This window comes from Opisthocomus hoazin, chromosome 26 (genome assembly GCF_030867145.1).
Source record: "Opisthocomus hoazin isolate bOpiHoa1 chromosome 26, bOpiHoa1.hap1, whole genome shotgun sequence".
Taxonomy (NCBI): domain Eukaryota; kingdom Metazoa; phylum Chordata; class Aves; order Opisthocomiformes; family Opisthocomidae; genus Opisthocomus; species Opisthocomus hoazin.
In genome coordinates, this window is record NC_134439.1 from 5160309 (window position 1) to 5183178 (window position 22870).

General features: G+C 49.4%; 4 protein-coding genes across 6 annotated transcripts in view; all 4 read left to right on the plus strand.

The window, feature by feature from the left end:
- Nucleotides 1–1178: 1178 nt before the first annotated feature.
- Nucleotides 1179–2683, plus strand: HOXB8 (homeobox B8). Of its 2 annotated transcripts, none has more exons than XM_009933555.2 (2): nt 1179–1599; nt 2376–2683. In XM_009933555.2, exons 1-2 carry the CDS (start codon nt 1179–1181, stop codon nt 2681–2683), a joined length of 729 nt encoding a protein of 242 aa, XP_009931857.1. The 2 variants fall into 2 exon arrangements, with proteins under 2 accessions (XP_009931857.1, XP_009931858.1); XM_009933556.2 differs by having other exon boundaries at nt 2379–2683.
- A 1115-nt stretch (nt 2684–3798) lies between these two features.
- HOXB7 (homeobox B7) lies at nt 3799–9447 on the plus strand. Of its 2 annotated transcripts, XM_075443549.1 has the most exons (3): nt 3799–3886; nt 5271–5553; nt 8549–9447. In XM_075443549.1, exons 1-3 carry the CDS (start codon nt 3806–3808, stop codon nt 8800–8802), a joined length of 618 nt encoding a protein of 205 aa, XP_075299664.1. In that variant the 5' UTR covers nt 3799–3805; the 3' UTR covers nt 8803–9447. The 2 variants fall into 2 exon arrangements, with proteins under 2 accessions (XP_075299664.1, XP_009931856.2); XM_009933554.2 differs by lacking the exon at nt 3799–3886 and having other exon boundaries at nt 4909–5553.
- Nucleotides 9448–11672: 2225 nt separating this feature from the next.
- HOXB4 (homeobox B4) overlaps nt 11673–22870 on the plus strand; it is a 42177-nt gene continuing 30979 nt past the window's right edge. The window contains exon 1 of the mRNA XM_075443545.1: nt 11673–12023. Coding sequence (XP_075299660.1) covers nt 11871–12023 — 153 coding nt within the window. The 5' untranslated portion in view covers nt 11673–11870. The remainder of the gene's footprint in view (nt 12024–22870) is intronic.
- Nucleotides 18908–21293, plus strand: HOXB6 (homeobox B6). The gene is made up of 2 exons (XM_075443547.1): nt 18908–19350; nt 20663–21293. Exons 1-2 carry the CDS (start codon nt 18942–18944, stop codon nt 20920–20922), a joined length of 669 nt encoding a protein of 222 aa, XP_075299662.1. The 5' UTR covers nt 18908–18941; the 3' UTR covers nt 20923–21293.

Here is a 22870-nt window from a genome sequence, read left to right on the forward strand (position 1 = left end):
ATTTTAATTCAATATTGACACCTCAACGTCTCCCTGTAATGCGGACGGGTCCAATCGAAACCGCTGCTTTATAGCAGTGGAGGAACGAACTCGTAAAATCCTAACGGCTTTTATGTAGTGCGGTATAAACAACAACAACATCCCCGGCTTTATGGCGTTTTATAGTTTGTTAAACAGTTTACTGCCTTTTTTGGGGCTATTACAAATGCAATTCCCCTCATGCGATAGTTAAACCTTTATCAATAATAAGGAAATTGATCATTAAAATGTTAAATATGACTACCTCGTTTGTTTTAAAATATGTTTAGGGTAAGAAGCTGTATGATTTGATAACTTGTATTAAAATACCAATTACATTTATAGGACCTTTTAAAACTGGTAGCAATTAAATCGTGTTCTTTTACAGTTTTCCAAAGCGACCCTGACATTTAAAAAGGCTAAAACTGCCTCGTTAAAATTTTGAAATTAACGACTGCGAGCGCTTCTCTTTAATTTTCCAACACTCCCCAAAAATCAATCTTTTGGGTGGTCTAGGTATGTGATTTGTTGTGAGGCGAGCGATATCTCATTAATGTAGGTAGTTAAACATATTTAATCCGTATATTCACCCCACCTCCTTCTCCCTTCCCCTCTCGCTCCCTCTCTCTCTCTCTCCTCTCTCTCTCTCTCTCTCTCTCTCGCTCCCTCTCCCTCTCTCGCTCCCCCTCGCTTGCTTTTCCTTCTTTATTCTCTCACACTCTTCCTTTCACAATCATGCGGTGCAGAGTCCGTGTGGAGTAAGGAGAAGCCAATAGGATGAGGTTTTGGTAATAGATGCAAATGATCATGAAAAGACACTGCAAAATATGAAACAACTCATTTGCGCCGAAGTAAATCACTGAAAACTGTTTATGAACTGGCATCTCTTCTTGGAAATGTAAAGCGAGAACTCTTTAAGTGGCGATTTTTTTTTTTTTTTTTAGGGGTGGGGGGGAGGAAAGAATTCAATATCATGCAGGCTTAGAGTTTTGATTATATCCTCCTTTTATATTCCTGGAAATCACAAACAGTCGTTGCTTAGCATCTTAGCGCTTTCTTTTTTTGCTAATAGATTCCCGTGGTCTGGTTCGGTTGGCTTTTTTTTTTTTTTTCCTCCCCTTTTCTTCCTCCTCCAAACAAATATTCTTATTTAAATTAAAATGAGCTCTTATTTTGTCAACTCACTCTTCTCCAAATACAAAACCGGGGACTCCTTGCGTCCCAATTACTATGACTGTGGGTTCGCGCAGGATCTTGGGGGCAGACCCACGGTGGTGTACGGACCCAGCACGGGGGGCACCTTCCAGCACCCGACCCAAATCCAGGAGTTCTACCACGGAGCATCCTCACTCTCCAGCTCCCCTTACCAACAGAATCCCTGCGCCGTGGCGTGCCATGGGGACCCCAGCAACTTCTATGGCTACGACCCCTTGCAAAGGCAAAGCCTCTTCAGCGCCCAGGAGTCGGACTTGGTGCAGTACACGGACTGCAAGCTTGCTGCCAGCGGCCTTGGAGAGGAGGCGGAGAGCTCGGAGCAGAGCCCTTCTCCGACCCAGCTTTTCCCCTGGATGCGACCGCAAGGTGAGGCGAGATGGAGAGGACAGCGAGGAGGCATTTCCCGAGCCCAGAAAGTAGCCCTCTTGCTTTCTTTCTGCCCCTCTTGCTTGCTTTCTTCCTTTCGCTCCCTTTTTCTTCCCCGGTGACTGTATTTTACTGCTTTATGGGGGTAAACTTTTGCACTTGTAAATTGCTTTATAGTTTAATTACCCTGAAGGAGACCTTTTCTTCTGGGGGCTGAGCGAGTCGGGCTTTCTGTGGAAGGAAGCGTCCTTAAAGTTTATGGCACTTTTATAGCCTTAAAAAGCCCCTTCATTTTTGTTTTGCGTTTGATTTGGGATTTCGGCGGTGCTGCTTGGTCTCCCCGGGCTGCCGCTCTTTATTTTTCTTATTTTTTTTTTAATTTTCCGGGATCCCAAAGAGCCGGAGTCTGTTGTTGTTGTGGTGGTGGTGGTTGGGGTAATAATAAGTGTGCAAGTGCAGGCTTTAGTTGGGCTGCTCGGAGTGGGCTGGTGGGTGACCCCCTCCCCTCCCTGCCACCATCACCCCTTTTCCTTTACAATCATCTTCCCTTTTCTAATATCCTAGAGGAGCCTTTCCCTCTCCCTGTTTGCTTCCTGCCTGGGCTTCTGCGAGTCCTTTCTTCCCCCCCCCACCCCCCCCCACCCCCCCCCCCCCCCGTGTGTGAGTGTGTGCGAGCGGGTGGGAGCCTGTGTGTGCCTCTGCCCGAGCCTGGTTTATGTATCTTTCAACCTCCTTCTCTTCTTCCCCTCTTCCACACAACCTTTGCAATTCCCCAGCAGCCGCTGGACGGAGGAGGGGGAGGCAAACCTACAGCCGCTACCAGACGCTGGAACTGGAGAAGGAATTTCTATTTAATCCCTACCTGACCCGCAAACGGAGGATCGAGGTCTCGCATGCCCTGGGATTGACAGAAAGGCAGGTCAAAATCTGGTTCCAGAACAGGAGGATGAAATGGAAAAAGGAAAACAACAAAGACAAGTTTCCCAGCAGCAAATGCGAGCAGGAAGAACTGGAAAAACAGAAAATGGAAAGAGCCCAGGAGGTGGATGAGGAAGGGGAAGCACAGAAGGCGGACAAGAAATAAAAGGATTTTGGAGGACTGAAAGGCAAGCGCTGCTGGGGTGCAAAAGAACCCCTGAGCCCCACGTTAATGGCAGTTAATGTAAGGGAGGGGTGGGAAAAAAACCAACAATGCATAGAAAAGAGAAAGGGGGAAAAAAAAAAAAGCCTTTTATTGCTGTAAAACAATATAGCTGTAAGCACCACTTTCCTGATTATCCTTTGATACAATGAACAGTACGCAGAAGTGCTCGGGAGGTCTCTCCTGCCTTTTGCCAGTTATTAACTAGTGGTAGTGTAACGCAATAGCTTATGTAAAACATGACTGTGAAATCTTCTCTCTCTCTCTGTCTTTCTCTCTGTCTTTCTCTTCTTTCCGGGGGGGTGGGTTGGTTAACATAGCTTTCAACGCTATAGGAGTTACGTGAAATTACATTCGTGCACTTTTTTTTTATTATTATTATTTTTCCACCTTTTTTGTTGTGGTTTATCTGTATGTACTGGAGGTAGCTATTGAAACAAACATCCCAACAACATGAAACTGCCTATTTATGCTATAGTTATCTCTCTCTTTCTCTCTCTTTCTCTCTTTACATTCCTTATTTCTGTTCTTTTCTTCGGTTCGGGATTTTCTTTGCTTTTTTTTTTGTTTTGTTTACAATTATGAATGTCTCTTCAAAAAAAAAGGGAAAAAACAGAAAAAAAAAGACAAGAAAAAAAGCGTTTTTCTCTCCTTTAGTTAGCATGCGCACAGTGAAGCAAGTTGTAAAGTGATCTTTAGGTTAACTGTGAAAAAGAATGTATACTGTATACGTGAATTACTTTATTGGGGGAACTAATGATATATTTTGTTGTTCTTTCATCACTTTGTTCTATTGTCTAAACCTGGAAGCGGCGGAAGAAAGTTACAATAAAGTTTACAAGCGAGAATTCCGTGACATCATTCTTTTAGCCTGCTCCATTTCCTCCAGGACCACTTTGATAGAAAGGAAATAAAAGTCAATTGTGTCGGAGCCGCAGCCCTGACCATCAAAGACTGCTTTGCCTGGAGAGATGCTGGCGGGCTGGGTGGCTGCTGGGACGGGCTGGGGCCGGGGAGCTGCTGCCTGGGAGCCGTGGGGAAGGGGAGGGGGCCGGGACGACTGCCATGGCTTCTGCTCTTGTCGTTGTTTCTAGCAGTTCCTGGGTGGTGACAGGTTGGGAGGCTGTGTGGAAACCCTGCCTGAAGGTAACGTGTATTGTTGTCGTGGTGTTTTTGTTTTTCTTTTCCCTTTCTCTTTCCTCCTTTCTCCCTCTCCCCTCGCCCGCCCCGCTGTCCGCGCAAGACAGAGCCCAGCTCCGCGTCCCCCTCCCTTTCCTCCCCCTCCTCTCCCTGCAAAAAAAAGAAAAAAAACCCAGATATTGTCAGTCGCGCAGCTGAGCTGCTTTCTGCTCCTTCGCCTGCCGAGCTGCCCTGCCATGGCAATTGTGGAGTGCGGGGCCGCACACCCATCCCCTCGCACCATAACCTTGGGAAAGGAGACGCAGCCCAAGCCCTGGACCACCATTGTCTGGGCTGCTTTTCCTGCCTGGAAGACTTTCTTTCTTTCTACCACCCCCCCCCCCCCCCATCCCTAAGAAAAATTGAGGCAAATCACAATCTGGAAGGTCTCTCTGCTTCTCCAGCAGAAAGCGAACCAGCCAGCTGGTAAGGTTTTACTTCTGCCTGTGATTGAGCCCCGCAGAACCGCTGACACGCGAAACAAGGGATCTGTACACTCTTTATTTTTCGCAACAAGGAAAGCAAATGCCAGCTCAATGCGAAGCTCAAAGCCTGTGGCACCGGAATAAATTAGATATAGAGCTGAATGGCATTTGGGGGAAAAAAAAACCCCTGAAACTATTAGGTATCAATGAGACATTTGTCTTTTTTTTTTTTTTTTTTTGGGGGGGGGGGTCGCCGGGGAGGGGGAGGGGGTCAAGGGGGGGAGGGGAAGGAATCATGTACAGTCTTGTGAAAAAGTACTTCGGAGCCGGGGAAATGGTGCGAAGGAGGGAATTTTAGACGGGATCAATAGGGATAAATAGAGCTCCCTTCCTTTTCCTCCAGCAGAGAGAGACCGAGAGGGAGTCGCTGGTTTATCAACAACGTGCTTTTACCCCCCCCCACCCCCCCCTTTTCCTCTTTCTCCCTCGGTCCGAGCTGAAAACTGATTACAGGTTGCTTATCGACTCCAGCACAATTTCGCCCCTTCCAGCATAGATCTTGGAGGGTTTTATATCGCATCAATTATTTATCATATTTTATAAATCCGGCAGCACCACAATTTTTTGCCCCCGAGGAGGGAGCGGGCGGCGATTGGCGCCGCCGGAGCCACGTGCCCGCGCGTCACATGGGCCGGGAGGAAAAAGGGTTCCTTTTTGGTGTAAATCTGGACTCTAATTCCGTAATATATCACGGTACCTCGTAAAACCGACACTAAAACGTCCCGACCTACAAATCACCCGGCCAAATTATGAGTTCATTGTATTATGCGAATGCTTTATTTTCTAAATATCAAGCCGCAAGTTCGGTTTTCCCATCCGGAGTCTTTCCCGAGCAAACTTCTTGCGCTTTCGCCTCCAACACGCAGCGAGCGGGCTATGGGGCCGGATCCACGCCTCCCTTCGCCGCCTCCATGCCCGGGCTCTACTCCAGCGGCAGCGCCGTGCACCCCCAGCCCCCCGGCATGTATTCCTCCGGTTACGGCCTGGAGCCCGGCTCCTTCAACATGCACTGTTCCCCTTTCGAGCAAAACCTCTCCATGATGTGCCCGGGAGATGCTTCCAAGCAGAACTGCGGCAAAACGGACCAGAGGGACTCAGATTTGCAAAGCGACAGTAATTTCCGTATCTACCCCTGGATGAGGAGCACAGGTAAGCCCCAACCCCCCCCCCCCCCCCCCGAAGAAAGGAGCCCAGAGTGGCGGGGGGAGCGGGGGGGAGCGTAAATTATTCTCAGGCGTGCGCGGGGGGTGGCGGAGGGGGAGGGGGGTGGGGGGGGATTGTCCCCAACTCCTTTCATGACGTTTCACCGAAAACGCATCTTCAAAAGCGAGAGGGAGAGAGCGAACATCCCCCCCCCACGCACACCCCCCCGCCCCGCCATAAAGCCATCCTTTTAGCTTTAAATATTTATTGGTGTTGCTGGGGCTGTGTATGAGCCGTGCGAAAGGCAGTTTGTCTTTGAGGGGACAGACACAGCCGCAGAAATAATGGCCAGCTCCTTCTTCTCCTATATTTACAGGATGGAGATGGTGCTAGCCCCGTGTAGATATAGATTCTGAAAGAAACTCTTTATGGGAGGTGCTTGCGAGCTCAGTTTGTTTTCTGTAAGACTGCAAAACCCGCGTTTGCCAGCCCCTCGCCACGATGTCCCAGACACTGCAATTAAGCGTAGCGTGTTGCCATCAGGAGCAGCAACACATCATTCCCGGCGCGATTAAACGCCCCGCTCTCAAAACGGTGACACTCCGGCCGGAATCCGGATGGATGGATGGATAGATGGATGGATGGACGGATGGACAGATGACGGGTGGATGGGTATAGCGGGGGGAGCCCGTTTCTCTGTGTGACTTCCCTAAAATCACCACCGCGTAGGGGTGCGGTGCGCTCCGTACCCCGGGGAAGGTTCTTTGGGGACCAAGGGGTGCTCGGCGTCGTCTGCTGGGGGTCTGGGGGTCCCCGGGACGCTGCCGCGCAGTGTTGCCCTCGAGGGGAGCGGTGAGGAGGGACCACCCCCGCCCCCCCACGCCGGGACACGCAGCCCCCGCACATGTCTCAAACCCAAACCCGCTGAACGCCGGGCGGCCGCGCTGCCTCCAGTCACCAGCTCGCTCCGTCCCAGGGTATTAACGTCAATTAACATTTAATAAATATCCATTTCCCTCGGGCCCGGGGCGTCCCGGCTCCCCACGGGCCCGGCGGCACGGAGCGCACCGGGGCCGGGCTGGGCGCTCCAGGCTGGGCCCCCCCACATCTCGGAACAGCCCGGCCTATGTCCGTGTGCACGCGTGGTGGTGTTTACACTCGTGTGATCTTGAGAAGGGGGGAGAAAGGCGCTGCTATCCCGGCCGCGAGCGGAGGGGAAGGGGTGAGCTCGTTTTGCAGCCGCCCCGGCTTCGCCTGCGCCCGTGCCAGATTTGCAGCTGGAGAGCATCCCTGCGAGCGAGCGTCCCTCCGCCGCCAAATATCCGGCAAGGGTCTTGTTAGCAAACCTCGGGGGCGAGGGGAGAGCGGGCCAACCTCCCTGCAAAGCAGAGGAAAAAGAAAACAGCGAAGCAGCCCAATGTGTAGCGGCTTATAAAGGCAGGAGTTGCCCTCACACTTATTTGGTGGTCAGTCCTTTCCATTACCTGCTCCATAATTCATTCACTTTTACAGTTGATTTATCAAAGACCAAATATTTCTAGTCGTAAACACTTCATCTCTGCTTTTATCTGACTTTAGATTTAAGAAGACCCACACACACACTCAACCCCCTTTCAGCCTGTGACGCTGAGAGGTTCAGCGTTAGAGAGGGTTTGGAAACCGAGTAAACTCTCGGGGTCCTGCGCTCAGCAAAACCCTGGGTGCTCTGGGATCTGCTGAGCCAAAACCCAGAGAAACTCGACCTGGGTCGTAAAAGTGGGGTGCCCCCCCTCCCCCCCCCCCCCATGCCCACTGTGCGATTGCTCTTGTGGAATTTCATCAGCGAGCAGAGATAGAGTTGTCATCCCTATTCAGCAGCGGTTTATGGCTCTTCCCTCAGCGGATTTTACAACCCACATTCCACGACCTGCACATTTTTACTTTACAGCTAGCCTGGCTATTTTGCCCTTCCCCCCCCCCCCCCCCCTTTTTTTTTTTTTCTCTCCTTTTAATGACTGGATCTTTTCTTCTTTTAAAAAGAAAGAGGGGTGGGGGAAAAAAAAAAGGAGAAGAAGAAGAGGAGTCTGGTGGAATGTGCGGAGGAGAGGCCGAGGGCTGCTATTCACCATCTCCACTGCTCTGGGAAAGAAGACATTATACTATAGATATACATAGCATTTACACAGAAAATAGAGTCAGGATCACAAGCACCATATTGTAGAATGATTTCCAATCAGACTCCAGGAAATGTCGGGTGGAGGGGAGGATTAGGAGCTGGGCCCTTTCCAGACCCTGGAAAGCAGCTGGGCTGCTGGGGAGCCTGGGCTAAGGGTTGAGGCGCTTCTCATCCGCCCCCCCCCCCCCCCCCCGCAAGAGCAGCCCGGGGGCTGCAGCCCCTCTGTCAGCCTCAGAAGCTCCCCTCTGTCAGCCTCAGAAGCCGCTTCTGTGCCCAAAACGTCCCCTGAAATTATGAAGACCGCACACACCTTCCAAGCAGGCACCCTGATGACAGCTTTAAAAGAGGGCAAACAGCCGGATTTGTGTAGGGAGCAGATGCCTCTCTCCCTCTGGCTCGACTGTATTTCTGTATTTGCTCCCCAACCATCCCAAATTTCTGGTCTCTAAATAAAAATTCAAGCAGGAGCTCTGAGTCTGAGCGGTGCTCCGAGGGCAGGAAACTTTGTGAAGTCTGGGGACATGCACAGGAGCACAGGAGCACACAAAAAAGCACTGCAGGCTTTTCCTAGATGCAGGGAAATTCAAGCTGCGGTGGTTTGGGGGGCTGAGGACAGGGAGGGTGAGCTGGGAAAAGCCTCGAGCAGAAGGATTTCCTCTTTCAGATAAAGAGAAAAGCTGTCAGGAGTTGCAAGGTTCCTCCGAGGGTTTTGTCCCCCGCGGGACTGCAGTGGATGGGTGCTTGCTAGGTAGCCAAGAGAAAAGCAAGCGAGCAAACCAACCCAGCAGCCGCCAAAACACCTCCCCTAAGCCCCCCAGATGATCTAAATCCGCATTTCTTTCCCAGGCACCGACAGAAAACGCGGCCGCCAGACCTACACCAGGTACCAGACCCTGGAGCTGGAGAAGGAGTTCCACTACAACCGCTACCTGACGCGGAGGAGACGCATCGAGATCGCCCACGCCCTGTGTCTCACGGAGAGACAGATCAAAATCTGGTTCCAGAACAGGCGCATGAAGTGGAAAAAAGAAAATAAAACTGCCTGCTGCGGCTCCAACAGCCAGGAAAAACCAGACGCGGAGGACGACGAGGAGGAATGAAAGGGGAGAGAGGTGGATTCAGGAAACGTGGAAACCCACGCGAGAAGAAAAAGGGGGGGAACACACACAGGAAAAGACTGTATATTAAAATAGATAAATGATAAGTGCATAAATAATTAAAAGCCCTAGGAATGATACATTGTGTTTCCTGACACTGAAAAAAATACTACCTATATTAAAGTCTTTTTTTTTTGTACAATAGAATGACTATCTACCTATCCCATGTGGCTTTAGAGTCAGAATAGACAGATTTTTCTATGTGAGTCTACCTAGAGTACAAGTAATTTGCAATTCTCCGTTTGTATTTCGCGGTGTACCTTTCGGTATGAAGTAACGTGGTCGTGTTTAGCACCTTTAATTTAGATAAAGTGACCCGAAAGTCTGAATGCAAATTATACTTAGCGTCTATAGTTCTGTACATAACACGAATGATTATTGCGCCTTCTCTCTGTACCCTCTGTGGTTCTTTTCTCCTTGCTGTGCTCTTTTGTCAGTGTATTTTTTTACCCGGATTTCTTCCATGTTCAAGTCTCTATGAAAAAAAAAAGAAAATAAAATTAATTAATATTGTGCTACGTAAAATGTTGTATATCAAAGTAGCAAATTATTTAATGGCGACGCGTTGCTTTGTTTTTTTTTTCCCCTTGTCTGTGATTATTATTCTTCGAAATAAAAGGAAATCTCCAATAATCTATCATCGCGTTGGGTTCGTTCCTCTTTTTCTTATTAAAAATAACACACGGGCTTTTGGAATTGCCTTTTCCCAGAGAAGATAAATATACTAAAAGTTCCTGTTAGATTAATGCATACTTCGATCTATCGTCCCAAACCTCTCTCTCTTTTTTTTTTTTTTTCAGAAGAGCCAATCCCTTCAAAACTTAGTACCTTTTCAATAGATTTGGCGAATATGTTAAGATATAATGAATATTCGGGGCTCTCGCGGTGCGGACTCGTCTCCTTTCTCTCTCCCCGTCCGCGATTGCGCTGGGGCTACTATTGAGGTAGGTAAAAGCGTAAAGGAGGAAAGCAAAGGGGCCAGAAACAGCCCAAATAGTCTTTCCTCCCCGTGTTTTAATTGTCTTCTGCTTGTAACTAATTTGCAGAAAACCCATCTATTTTGCTATGCCTTTAGTATACACATATATTTTTTTTTAAGATTCTCCCTCCGCCCTTCGATTACTTTACTGCGGACTGGAACTCTTTCATTAGCGCCAAATAACGTTTAGCATCAAAGCACGCATAAAATAAATTAAAGCAATTAAACGCAGGGAAAAACCAACAATGCAAAACAAAAGGCGAGTAAATTTAAGCACTTGCGCGGGGGAGCATCCTCCGCCGCCCTCTCCCCCTCCCTCCCCTGCCTGTTTATTTACACTGCCAGGCTGCGCAGTGAAGACGCGGATTCCTCCCGCGGAGGCTCCACGTAATTTACTTCACAAACGCGTTGCGCAAGAAGCACAGAGAAAATAAATAAATAAAAAGAAAGAAAGCAGCCGGCTTCGGGAGGACTTGGCGAGGGCAGCTTCCCACCTTCTCCCCTCCCTTCCCTCTCCGCTCCTTCCCCACCGGAGCTGACTCCGTGCCCCCAGCGTGGGCGCGCAGCGCATCCTTCAGCAGGTTTTAGCGAAAATATGGTGCGCGCCCGCATCTAGAATATAAATTTGCAGTATATGCCGCAGATACTAATTGCGGGAAGCCCGTCATTAAAGGCAGCATCTATTACGGCTTTTCCATGCCGAAATTCCCACTCGAAGGGAAGGGATAAGAGAAGGAAATCTTGGTGAAATCGCTCGGTGCAACCCCTTTGCAGAAGTGCTCTGTGCATAGCGGGGATGGGGAGGGGGCGGGGGGGGGGTGGAAAAGGGCAGCGATTCCAGAAATTTCCCCCTGGAAAATGCTCCTGGCCCGCAGCGGCCCGGCTGCCTGCCCCGCTGGCCCGGACCTCGGCGGGCGAGCAGGAATTGAGGAGAAATCCGTGAAAAAAAGGCAAAGCAAGGCACACCGACGCTGGAGCGTGTTAAAGGCAGGGCAGCGGTTTACCGGCGGGGAGACCCACCTTGCCGGAGCATCGCCCCCCCCGCGCTATAGCGGGGGCCGCGGGTGGGGTCCCGGGGGGGGGGGTTTGGCCGCGCGGAGCCCCGCAGACACGAACCCCGCAGGCTCGGCTCTGCCCAGGGCACGGGCACCCCGGCCCCGCTTTTATTGCCTTTATTTGACTCTTTTTTATTTTTTTGCCCCCCACCCCTCCACCCCCCCCTTAAATCTGCTAATTGCTCTTTTCAGCAGAAAGGATCCAAATCGCGTAAAAATAAGACATCAAAAATACCCCCCGAACCCCACTGTTTTACTGTGCCTTTCCCTATATAAAAGCCAACCCCAACCCTGAGCTCTTTATTCTGGGGGGGCTGTTATTGTCCATATCCTAACGGGTGAGGCTTTATTCGATTATTTCTCTCCAACACCCCCACTGCCCCCCCCATGTAACCAAGGAGGGGGTGGAAAAAAATCCCTGAACCCCCTTTCATATCCTTTTATTTTTGTTTAAAAAAAAGATGGCGGCTAAGAAAAAGACTGCTGTTAAACCGGTCATGAAGAAATGCAATAAATTCCTTGTTGTTTTATGAAAATTTACAACTTTGTGATAGAACTTTATGAGTGGCTGGGTTCTGGGATTGGCCAGAGCGGTCATGTGGACTGCTAACCGTGAACATGAACTTTTTATTATTTCCCATGTGGTTATATTGCACCATTCTTCTGTCCGCTGCACCTTGGGTCGGATCAGTGTCCTCTATAGGGCTCTCGCCTCTTTACATTTTTTTACTTTTGTGTATAAGCTCGGTAGGGCTAAAGCAGGGGAGAGAGGAGGGGGGGACGCCCAGACACACAGCCACCCACCTCCGCACCCGCACGTAGGAAAAGAGTTCTCTGCTTTTTTTTTTTTTTTTTTTTTTAATTCCTCTGTTAATTTGCCTGCTGATTTGGAATCTCAGTAGTAATGGAGGGGCAGAGGAGATTCTGGACCGAGTGGAGGCTATCATTTTTCAAAGAGGGAAGTTACTCCATTTTCTATGCAAATGACAGAAATGCAAGAAGCTCTCCCAAGTCAGAGAGGCAATCGACGGCTATCAGGTTGGGACAATATTTGTCAGCTAACAGATAAGCAAACGCTGTCTCTCCCTCCCTATGTATTTTACTTATACCACAGAAATGGACGTCAAAAGGTAAGGGAATAATATCTGTTTCTCTTAATTTAATTTTTTTCTTTGAGAAAATGCATTTGTCAAGCTGCTTTTTCTATTCCATTACCCATCTCCTTCTCCCCTTTACCCGGAGGGGGGGAAATAGAAAGAAAAGGTTGGGGGGATGAAGAAGGGAGGCACTGGAAGAGATCAAGGGTGGTGGAAATCTGTTTAAGTGACAATTTTTCAAAAAAAGTGTAGCATAAAAGTGAGAAAAAAGGGAAAAGGAGAGAGAATGAAGAATGGAAAGAAAAGGTAAAGAAAGAAATTAAGAGAAGGAAAGAAAGAGAGAAAGAAATGGAGAAAGAAAATAGAAAAAATATAAGAAAGAAAGAGAGTGAGAAAGAAACAAAGGAACAAAATCAGAAAGAAATGAGAAAGATAAAATTCAAATAACGGAATTAGAAGGAAAAATTAAGCCTGTAAGATCACCTGGAGATAGTAGACTTGGAATGAAGGATTTCGCAGCGGGTCGGTGACGAAGGCTTTTAGACACTGCCTTTAAAAAAATACCAAACCCTTTGTGGGTAGTTGTCGTGTTTTATTTCCCCCCCCCCTCGCAGAATCTCTTGCCAGTTTGCCTGTCTTCAGGCGAGCCCAGTAATTTGGCGAAGTTTGTGTGGAAGCCAGTTGGGTTTTGCCTTGCTCTCTAGGGTCGTTATTATGTGGGTGGTTTCTGTGGAGAGGGCAGTTCGCGGCAGTCCTTGGAAATAAGGCTCTGGAAATTGGTTAAAAAAAAAAGGAGGGGGGGGGGGGAACAAAAAAAAAAAAAAGACGGGGGGGGGGAGATAATAAGGACGAAGCCAACCCAGAGCTCAGCGCTCTCACTGTATTTTTTTTTTCACCCCCCCCCCTCCCGAAACTCCCAAATGAAGCTGACGCTGCGATGCAATAAACCTCGGTGTGTTTAATTGCTTGCTGCAGTGTGAGCGGGGTTTTACGGCTCTCCCGGCCGGAATACCGGCTTGGGCTTCTACCCCGCGGTCTGTCGGTGATTCCCCCCCCCGTCTGACACCCTGACGCTCGCCTTCGGGTTTAGGAAAATATTTGTCCGGAGATGCCCGTCATTTGAAATGTGTGGGGGGTTTTTTTGCAAGATTTCGGGGGGGGGGGCCTGTTGAAATATAGTACTAATTGCTACTGTTACGAGGTGATTTTTAAAATAAGATAATGTGTGTGTGTGAAGCGAGATGGAGTAAGAAGAGATTCATTACTTAAGCATAAACCGTTTTATGACGTGACGATTTATCTCATGAAGTGACTGTGCCTGAGTATTGCGCCGACATGAGTAAATGCTCACAAGCCGCGGAAATAATAAACAGAAAGTCATTTTTAAAAGCTATTTCTTCCCGAACCTGTTACATTTTTCATAAATCACGGGGGAAAAAAAAAAAAAAAAAGAAATTAATGCCGGTTCAAGCCCTGTTCTCCCTTTTCCCTACGTGTCTCCAAGCTCGGGTTTTTATCTGCCGTTTGTAAGAAAAAAAATATTTAAAAATCATATTAATTCAGCAACCTTACACCAAGAAGCTTTTATGCCGGTTCTTCCACACCCTGCGTGGGCGGCCACTTGTGGAAACCCCGCAGCTCGCTGCGGACAGCTCTTTTAACCATTTCAACCCGGTGCGGTGTGGGGTGACCGAGAAAGCTCCGCGCACCCCCGGTGTGCGTGTGGGGGGGGGGGGGGGGCTGCGCCCTGCTCCGGGCCGGGCTCCCCTGCCGGCTCCCTCCATTGCTCGTTTATGGCAGAAAACGAACCAAAGCGGCGCGGACCGAGGGGAGCCCCCTCCGCCCGGTGTCCCCCGGTGCCGGGACCGCCGCGGGGCTCGCCCATTCCCCGCCGTTTGCTGCCATCTACCGTCGGCGGCCGGCGGCTCCCGGGGGGCTCCCGGAGCCGGTACCCCGGCGGGGGGGCCCTGCCCGGTCTGCCCTCCCGGCTCCCCGGCCGGGACACCCCCCCCACCCCACCCCGCCCCTCCAAGCCCGGAGCTGGGGACGGTTGACTTGTCTTTAGCTATATGTCGAGCCTTAAAGTGAGGGATCTATAGGGTGCACCCGGACGTATATGTCCCCTCATGTGAGCTGTGGGCACCCTTTGCGCGCGTGCTGCTCTATACGTCCCCCCAAACCTACCCCTGATATGCGTGTACCTCTGTTCCGCGCCACGTGGGCGCAAATCTATACATGGGAGCAAATCCATACGTGGGCGCAGATCTATACGTGCGCGCAAATCCGTACTTGGGCGCAAATCCATACGTGCGCACCCATCCAACGGCTCCCACCCAGCTGTCTGGAGGGTGGCAGGCAGCTGGTGGGCTGCCGAGCGCCAACACGAGTGGAGATGCTGCGACACTCGGGGCGGGGGGGTGGGTTCAGGGGAGCTTGTGTGTTTCTGCCTTGCCGGGAGCGGTCACTGCGGCGGGGGCTGGAGAAGAGCCGTCGAGCCGTGTAGACGGGGCTCGGGCGGTTGCTGGGGAAGGAGCCGGGGGGGTGAGGGCAGGGGACGAATCGCTTTTAAGTTACTGTAGGCTCGGAAGGGACAATGCGTGTCTGTGATTTTCAAAGGTTTCTGGCTCTCCCTCCCTCCCGCTCGCTTTCTCTCTCTCGTTTTCTCCTTCTGCCACACAGTTTCCTGGCAACTGTTTGCGTCTAGACATTTTCTCGAAGAAAGTGAGATGCCCAGGGACTATGTTAAGAAAAACAAAAACAAAAAAAAGGGGGGGGGGGGGGAAGTTTCTCTCTTTTGACCAGCAACAGCCGTGATTAACTTGTTCCATGCTGTAATTCCCAAAACCCCCCAGCATTTGCCTGCTGCATTACATGATCCGTCTCGCCTCCTCCTCCCCTTCTCCCTCCTTTCCCAATATGATTTGACCAGTAGTCTCCCCCCTTTCCCCTTCCCAGGGCTGGCTTTCTCGGAATGCTTGGGTCTGGATGCATTTTGACTCCTCCAATGCCCCTCTCCCCTCCTGCCCTCCTCTCCTCCCCCCTCCCTTTTTTTTTTGTTAATAATTAGCTGCACTCTGTAATGGAACAATGGCAGATTATTATTGCTTCTTTTCAAAGATCCCATTAACAAGGTTATTATGCACTGTACGGGAAGTCAGGTAAATTAAACTTAAATTGCTGGAAATTAAGTTTCAGGTGGTTCTGCGCGGGGAGAGCGGGTATTTTTTTACACCTTCAGGGATCGTTGTTTTAAATACAACCCTGGAGCTCAGCCCTGCTTTGCCGGGTTTTTTTTCGGATGCGATTTGGGGTGTGCAGGAGCATTACAGGGGAGGCTGCTCAGCTGCTAGTGGCTTTCTGTGTCTGACTCGAGGAACAAGGGGTTTTTTCAAGTGTTTTCGTGGTGTTGGCTTGACTTTATGGCTGCAATAAGTCCCTCGGTGGGGAAACCCCCGCTGTGTTCTCACTTCAGAAGGGTCGGGAATTCCAGCTCCACATGAAAAAAGAGAGTTTCATTTTTTATTGGAACCAACTGCACTGAACTTTCTACCAACTTCTTCGCGGGTTCAGCTTTCACACAAGCAATGCTCTGTTCTGTTTGCGTTTCGAAATATTTGGGTGTTGTTTTAATCCCCTCATCTATCTGCCTTGCCTCTGCTCGGTGGGCTCGGGGTTTGCTGGCCAGAAAAGCAAAGCGACAAAAAGTGGGACCTTCCTGGGCAGAGAGCTGGGGTAGTACAAGCTGTAAATCCTTCTCTTTAGCTGGATTTATACCCTGCCAGTAGAGTGATGCCTGTCAGGAGCGGAAAGCCGGCTCCCAGCCCAGGGAAATGTGTTAAACTGCCTTCTGGTCTCTCTCGCAGCTTCCCCGCTTTATCGCTCCTTCCCAACAAACCCTGATTTTTGAAGAGACGAGGCCAAAGGCTGAATAAAGCTGCGCCCACCGGTGCCCTAAAGCCGGGTTTCACTCCAGGGTGCTGCAGAAGCTGGCTTCTGCGACCGTTACTGCTCTGGGTCTGCGTCTCCCCTGGCTGGGCTGACGCTGGAGGCGTCCAAAGAAAATATATTCGCAATATCGGTCTCAGATTTACCTTCGGACTTCAGGGGGGAAGGCGGGAGAGCGTCTGACACACAGCTACGCTAATAAGCCAACATTTTAATTTTTTTAATTTGATTTTTTTTTTTGTTAAGCTATTGGACTGAGAGTAGAAACCAGCGCTGGGCTAAACATCCAGTTCTCTGAGATTTAGTGCGGTTTCAGACCTCTGCTCCTATTTACATGTGTTATAGGTGGCAAATCAATTAGACCGCGGGCCTGACCCTCCGAAGATGAAAACTATGACAGACATGGATTTTTTTTTTTAAGGTTGGGAACCAAATTCTCTACCTTTCTTTTTCTCCCCCAAATAACCACCTAGAGGGTCATCCTTCTTCTCAGAGGCGAGACGTACGATTTTTTATCTATCGCGCGTCTAAGGTGTCAGCAATAAGCAATTAGCAAGCGGTCAGCTTCAATTAGTGCGTTTTTATTTTCTTTTAAACGTCAGCTGTCAAACTACGTTAAAATCCTGGTTTGGCCACAAAGGTCCTGTAATGAGCAGCATTTTAATACGGTAAAATTTAGGGTGGGGAGATTTTTTCCCAAACTATTTCGAGGGATTTATTTGCCGAGCAATCACAAGAAGTGAGAAACAATATCAGAGCAAACATTTCCAGCAGATGTACTCACGCATCGAGTTATCAGGACATCCCTTTTCTTAGCCCGAAATTCGCATGCGGAGCTGATCATGCCAGATAACTGCTGGTTTTGCAGAGCTACGAATATTGCGCAACTCTTATCAGCTGTGCGAGCTGCTCGGCTCCTGCAAAGCAGTTAACTTCAGGCTCTCCTCCCAGCCTTGGGTTTTGTGGTTTGTTTTTTTCTTCTCTAGCCATCGTTCCCTTTCAATCTCACTTTTTTTTTTTTTCCTTGCATACCAATAAAGCAGATCTACGTAAGTTTGGGTCCATTCCACACACAAAGGGAAACTCTGCAAGAACAAATATAAGAGATATCAGTCAGAGAGGGAGTGGAGGATGGAAAACTACTTCCTTTGCATGTTATTTCCTTGAATTATAAGGATTACGTTTCAGTCGAAATGTTCATTGCAGCCGTGGCATGAAACAATCTTGGCTCTGCGGCTGTAAACACGATGTTTAAAATAAATTAGCTCGTAATAAGATACTGGTTTCGTAGATACTTGAAGCTCCGTCAGAGAGAGCCGCGCTGGCAGCCCTACAGAAACCATGTAATGTATGTAATTCTAGATTTGTGGCACACGCATTCACAGATTCAAATACAGGGGAGTGTGTGTTGTAAGGCAAGTCATTTCACTGCGCGTAGGACCCGACAGACAGATGGCTACAAATTCGGACAGGAAACAATTCCTTGATAAAACGCAAGTGATCGGGAGACAGTCCTGGCTTTAATTTAAGGCTTGGGTTTGGTTGGTTTTTTTTTTCTTTTCATTGCGAGATGGCTCCGATTTTCCCGTTTAAGAAAAGGGAGCGCGGCGGTCAGAGCTGCAGCCCTACCTTGAGCAGAGTGGGGTCTGCCGGGGGGATGCTCCAGGTAGGGCAGAGCCCATCTCTGCCGAGGAAACCCGGCCAAACCGGAGAGAGGCAAAACTCAGCGCAAAGCGCGGCTTGTAGGGGGACCGGGAATTGCTTGAGGCTTGCGGAATTAGCTCTTCCAGCCTCTTAACTTTGCAAAAATGGGTATTTTGCAGTGGGGACGGGCTCAAAGGGTAGGGGGGTGCAAAACCGTGGGGTCTCTGCGCACCTCCAAGACAGCAGCCCCATCACCCCGCCGGCTTTCCTCTCGTAAAAAAAAAAAAACAAAAAACAAACAAAAAAACCCAACTCGATCGGTAACAATCAATAAACTCCGCTTTTGACCGTAACCCAAGGCTTTCTTTTAGCCATAAAAGGTCGGGCATAGATTCGGTATTAACAAAAAAACGCAAGAGGGCACAATGCGGTACCGGACTCGGGAGGAGATCGGGATTTAGCAAGGGATAAAGGGAATACTTCGATTTTCCATTCATCTCCCGAATATGGAGCTTTTGGAGAAAGAAAAAAGAAAGGAGGTGTGATATAGCAAAAGCGAAGGGTTGGTTCAAGCGAGCGCAGCTTTTCTGAACGGGGAATGCTAATCTATGGTAATTAGACAAACGTGGACCGAAATAAGTTGTCAAACCCGATTTCTTCTCCCGTAGCAAATCAAAGTGAATCAACCCGGCGGGATCTCCTCCTTACAAAGTTCTCACACACACCAAAAAAAAGTTTTTCCCCCTTTTTTTTTTGTTTCCTTTAACTGTGCGAAGTACCCAGCCATTTCAGGGCGGCTTGCAAACACTAGGGGTTAAAGTTGTCCGAATGCGAATAATTAACTTTTCCTCCCCCCCCACTTACAGCGGGTATTTGTATACGTTGGATGTGTGTAAATACATAGAGGCGTGCGCACCGCCGTCCGTGCGAACGGGCTCTCGCCCACCCCCGCGCTGAGCTCCGGAGGCGGGGGGGGGGAGACGGGAGGGGGACACGACACGTTTATTTATTTATGAAGCTCCGAGCGCGCCGGGAATGTTTCTTTCGGCAGATATTATATATTTGGTTAAGGGGGTGCGCTTCTGTTGTTTAAAAGGGAGGGAAAAGGGGGTGGATGGTTTGTTCTTGGGGTCCCTGGTGCAATCTCGGCTCCTCATGGGTGCTATTTTGCAACCTCAGGCGCCTGCTATTGGTCAGCCCATGATCAGATGGTTGTATTTCCTTGTGTCCCTCGCTGGCACCACGCCATCTCCCTTCAGCTAAAACCCAATCTCCGATATACTACTAATAGCTAAACCACTTGGACTATAAAACACAACAAATCATAAAGCCGGGGAAAAAAAGGACGGCAGGCTCCTTCCAATGAGTTCTTATTTTGTCAACTCGACCTTCCCGGTGAGTCTGGCGGCGGGGCAGGAGCCCTTCCTGGGACAGATCCCGCTTTATCCCTCGGGCTATGCGGACCCTCTGAGGCACTACCCCACCACCTACGGAGCCACGGGCGTCCAGGAGAAGGGCTACACCTCCTCTCCTTACTACCAGCAAAGCAACGGAGCCTACGGCCGCAGCTCCGCCTGTGACTATGGGGCCGGCGGGTTTTTCAGGGAGAAGGACCCTGCGTGCGGCCCCCCCAACCTGGACGAGGTGCCCTTCGCCCCCGAGCCGCGCAAGTCGGACTGCGCGCAGACCAAAACTGTGTTCGGAGAGAGCGAGGAGCAAAAGTGTTCCGCCCCGGTTTACCCCTGGATGCAGCGGATGAACTCTTGCAATAGTGAGTTTACTCTTTTACAGAAATAAATACATCAATCTCCTCCCCCCCTTTCTTATTTGTTACCGCCAGAGAGAGAGAGCGAGCGAGCGAGGGAAGCAGGAGCAAGGTTCACTTCGGAGCCCAAACTTCCAGCGGGGAAGTTGGGCGACACGAGAAGCTCCAACTTGCGCCTGACACGCACTAAAACTTCACGCCGTTGAAGTATTTTCTCTCCCCCCCCCCCCCCCCCCAGCTAAAAAGTTTGCCCGTATTTAAACCCCAATACAGTATTCCTCCTTCCACCCCCCCCTTTTTTTTCTTGCACATTCCAGTTTGTGTGTCACTCCGCTACAGCGATTTGTCTCTGTCTTCCCCCACACGCAGAGGGAGATATCTTTTCTAAATCAGATCTGGATGACTTTACACGCGCACGGACACCACCACCCCCCCCCCCCCCCCCCCCGCAGCTCCCTCTCTCGCTGGCTACCCGAGCTGGAGTTCAATCATAGAAAAGTGTTTAAATATTGGAAAGGAGAGGGCTACATTTTTAATGAAACTCGCACCTAATGAAAAGTCTGCCTGGGGAGGATTTTTTTTTTCCCCCCTGGTGATATATGACTTCTTTAAGTGCTGTTTCCTCAATCGGGGGGGTGGGGGGGAAGAAAAAAGAAAAAGAAGGGGGAAGAAAAATAATCGAGCCTCGCCACCCCCCTTCCCATGTTTAGATGCATTTGTTGCCTTTTAAGTTCCAAATTGATGTCCATTAGCGCAGGGACATAAAGTGTTGTGTCCTCTTTAATGCAGAGTTTGGGCAGATCGATTCACTTCATTATTGCTTAAACGCTCAGATCTATTACGGTTGCCGGTAGGGTGGAAAATAGCGGGGGGGGGGGGGGGCGGGGGGAGGGAGAACACCTTGCGATTTTTCATCCTGGAATAAGATAGATCTCGCCCTGTCTCCCCAGCCCTGCCCGCAGCCTGGCAAGTTCAGCATTAACCCTTCTGCGCGGCTGCGGATCCTCCGCGGAGCCCGCGTGCGCGCACGGAGGGGCTCACCGCGGCGGGGGTCGTTTTGGGGTTGGCCAAAGCCTTTTGGGGGGGGGGGGCGGGCAGGGGAGCGGGCACACAGCCCCCCCTCAGCGCCCAGCCGCGGTGCGGGGCGCAGCATCCCCGCGGGTTATGCAGCGTCCCCGCGGCTCCACCAAACCTCGGGGCTTTCCCTTCTTTTTCCTCTCCTCTCTTCCCTCCTCTCCCCATTTCCCCCTACGTTTTTTTCTATTATTTTTTCCTATTTTTTCCCTTTTTGTTTTTTCTTTTTTTGCGGGTGTCACAGGTTCCTCCTTCGGGCCCAGCGGCCGCCGAGGCCGCCAGACCTACACCCGCTACCAGACGCTGGAGCTGGAGAAGGAATTTCACTTCAACCGCTACCTGACCCGGCGCCGGCGGATCGAGATCGCCCATTCCCTCTGCCTGACAGAGCGGCAGATCAAAATCTGGTTCCAGAACCGCAGGATGAAGTGGAAAAAAGAGAACAAATTGCTCAACTCCTCGCAACTGAGCGCGGAGGAGGAGGAGGAGAAAACGGCGGAGTGAAAAGTATTATTTAAAACGCGCACACACACACAAAAAAGAAAAAAAATAGAAAGGGAGTGAGTGAGTGTGTGAGAGAGCCGAGAGGATGAGGGGGGTGTAGGCTGGCTGCGAGGACAGGGAGAACCTGCACATTGGTGGGACAAGCCTTCTGCGGCAGCGGCAACACAGCTCGAAAGTTTGGGCCACCAATGCACGGACTGGCGTTCCCACTGATCTGTCGTGTCCAGAAAAAGAAAAAAAAAAAAAATCAGGCTTCTAGTTGCATTTTTTAATTTTTGTTTTCCTTCCTAGACCTCCCTCCCCTCCTATTCCACCCCCCCGAAATGAAATAATAATAATAATAATAATAAAAAAGTAAATAGATAGAGAGAGAAGGGGGAAAAGAAAGAAAGGGAAAGAGAAAGACAAAAAAAAAAAAAGACTCCTACCCTTGTTTCTACCCTTGGTGTCACTGTTAGTAATCTGCTAACTCTTGTATTTAATGGAAGTGCTGCAATATATGTCATTTGGGGTGTTTATTGTCTTAATTTTGTAAAAATGTTTCATGCACGTTGACATAGGGTTGGTTTTTTTTTCATTTTTCTTTTTTTTTTTTTTTTCCCTCCTTTGGTAAATTAATCAAGCCCTGAGGTCTTTGTAATTAGTTTTTTGGATTTTTTTTTTTAAGAGGAAAACCTACTGAAAGAACGAGTACTACCTAAATGGATGCAAAAGCAAGAACAAGAAGAAGTTCTATTTTATTAATTTTTGTAAGTGTTGTGTTTGAAATTTGTCTTAGGTATGCACATGGAATTCTCTAATAAAAACAAAGTCTTCGATCTCATGCACACCCCCCCCCCGTCATTATTATTGTGATTATCTTTCCCTTTTCCAGGGGTACTTGCCATTTTTAAGGAGCAGAGGGTGGCAAAGGGAGCCCTGCTGCTCTCTGTCCGACACTCGCTTCTCATCTGCGAGGACAAGCAACTCCAAGCACACGGAAGTTGCACTGGAGAGATAAATCTGGTTTTCCCTCTTTTTGTCTAATCTGAAATGGAAGACCTTTCACCAATAGTATTTCCTCGCTGACATTCTCCTTTAGTATCGCTCTTTTTTATTGTTACAGTACAAAGAGTTATGACGAAACGCTCTCCATATACATAATAAATCAAGGAAACGGGCAAAAATATGCTCTCGTTTATCTACCAAAGATACCTAACATTTGCCCAGCATCTTTCAAACATCTGGTCCCTCACTTCACATCCCCAAATCAAAGTGAAGCGTAGTGCAAAGAAGTCCAGATTTCAAGGGAATTTGCCCCGCGAAACGAGCAGCTTCTTAGCTCGGGGAATACAGCCTCCATTTCTGGGGGGGGGGGGGGGGGGCAAAAAGGTGGAAAAGATCTAAACTAAGTCTAATGAGCTCTTTTAAAAGAAGATATTATTATTTTCGCTTGAAGGCGTTTTCGAAGGCTCCGTTTCAGGGGCTCGCTTCGCTCGGGGTGGGGAACCTTTCTGCTCTGTACCAAGAGGAATCTCGTGCATGCAAACAGCAAACTTTTCCTGGGTTTGGGAATTAAACGAAAGGAAGCGCTTTTTTTCTGCTGAGGATTTAGGACTGGAAACGAGCCGCCAGCCCAGCCTGTTTCGGCTACCGTTTTCTGCAGCTTCGCGGGGGGAAAACGCGAGGAAACAGGATCTCCTGCCTCCCGTCCCTTCCCCCCCCACCTCCCAGAAATACCTACGTGTGAATGCTTCCCCCCACGCCACAAGCTGGTTTAACGCCAGTCACTTTTAAATCAATTCATGCAGAAGCTTCGCAGCTGTAGGACATTTACTATTATTGCCACGCTTTTCATTGCCCGTAATTATTATAATTATATGTCACTTTCAATATGGCGCATAATTTCCAATGAGTTGCAGACAAGCATATGAAATTCCGAAACTGCCTTGGAAGAAAAAAAAAAAGA

What these genes read in the sequence shown, in the direction of transcription:
- HOXB8 (XM_009933555.2), top strand. Translation starts at nt 1,179, where the DNA reads ATGAGCTCTTATTTTGTCAACTCACTCTTCTCCAAATACAAAACCGGG. An exon ending in CCCCTGGATGCGACCGCAAG is followed by an intron (nt 1,600 to 2,375) that starts GTGAGGCGAGAT and finishes GCAATTCCCCAG; the next exon opens with CAGCCGCTGGACGGAGGAGG.
- HOXB7 (XM_009933554.2), top strand. Translation starts at nt 5,154, where the DNA reads ATGAGTTCATTGTATTATGCGAATGCTTTATTTTCTAAATATCAAGCC. An exon ending in CCCCTGGATGAGGAGCACAG is followed by an intron (nt 5,554 to 8,548) that starts GTAAGCCCCAAC and finishes TTTCTTTCCCAG; the next exon opens with GCACCGACAGAAAACGCGGC.
- HOXB6 (XM_075443547.1), top strand. Translation starts at nt 18,942, where the DNA reads ATGAGTTCTTATTTTGTCAACTCGACCTTCCCGGTGAGTCTGGCGGCG. An exon ending in GCGGATGAACTCTTGCAATA is followed by an intron (nt 19,351 to 20,662) that starts GTGAGTTTACTC and finishes CGGGTGTCACAG; the next exon opens with GTTCCTCCTTCGGGCCCAGC.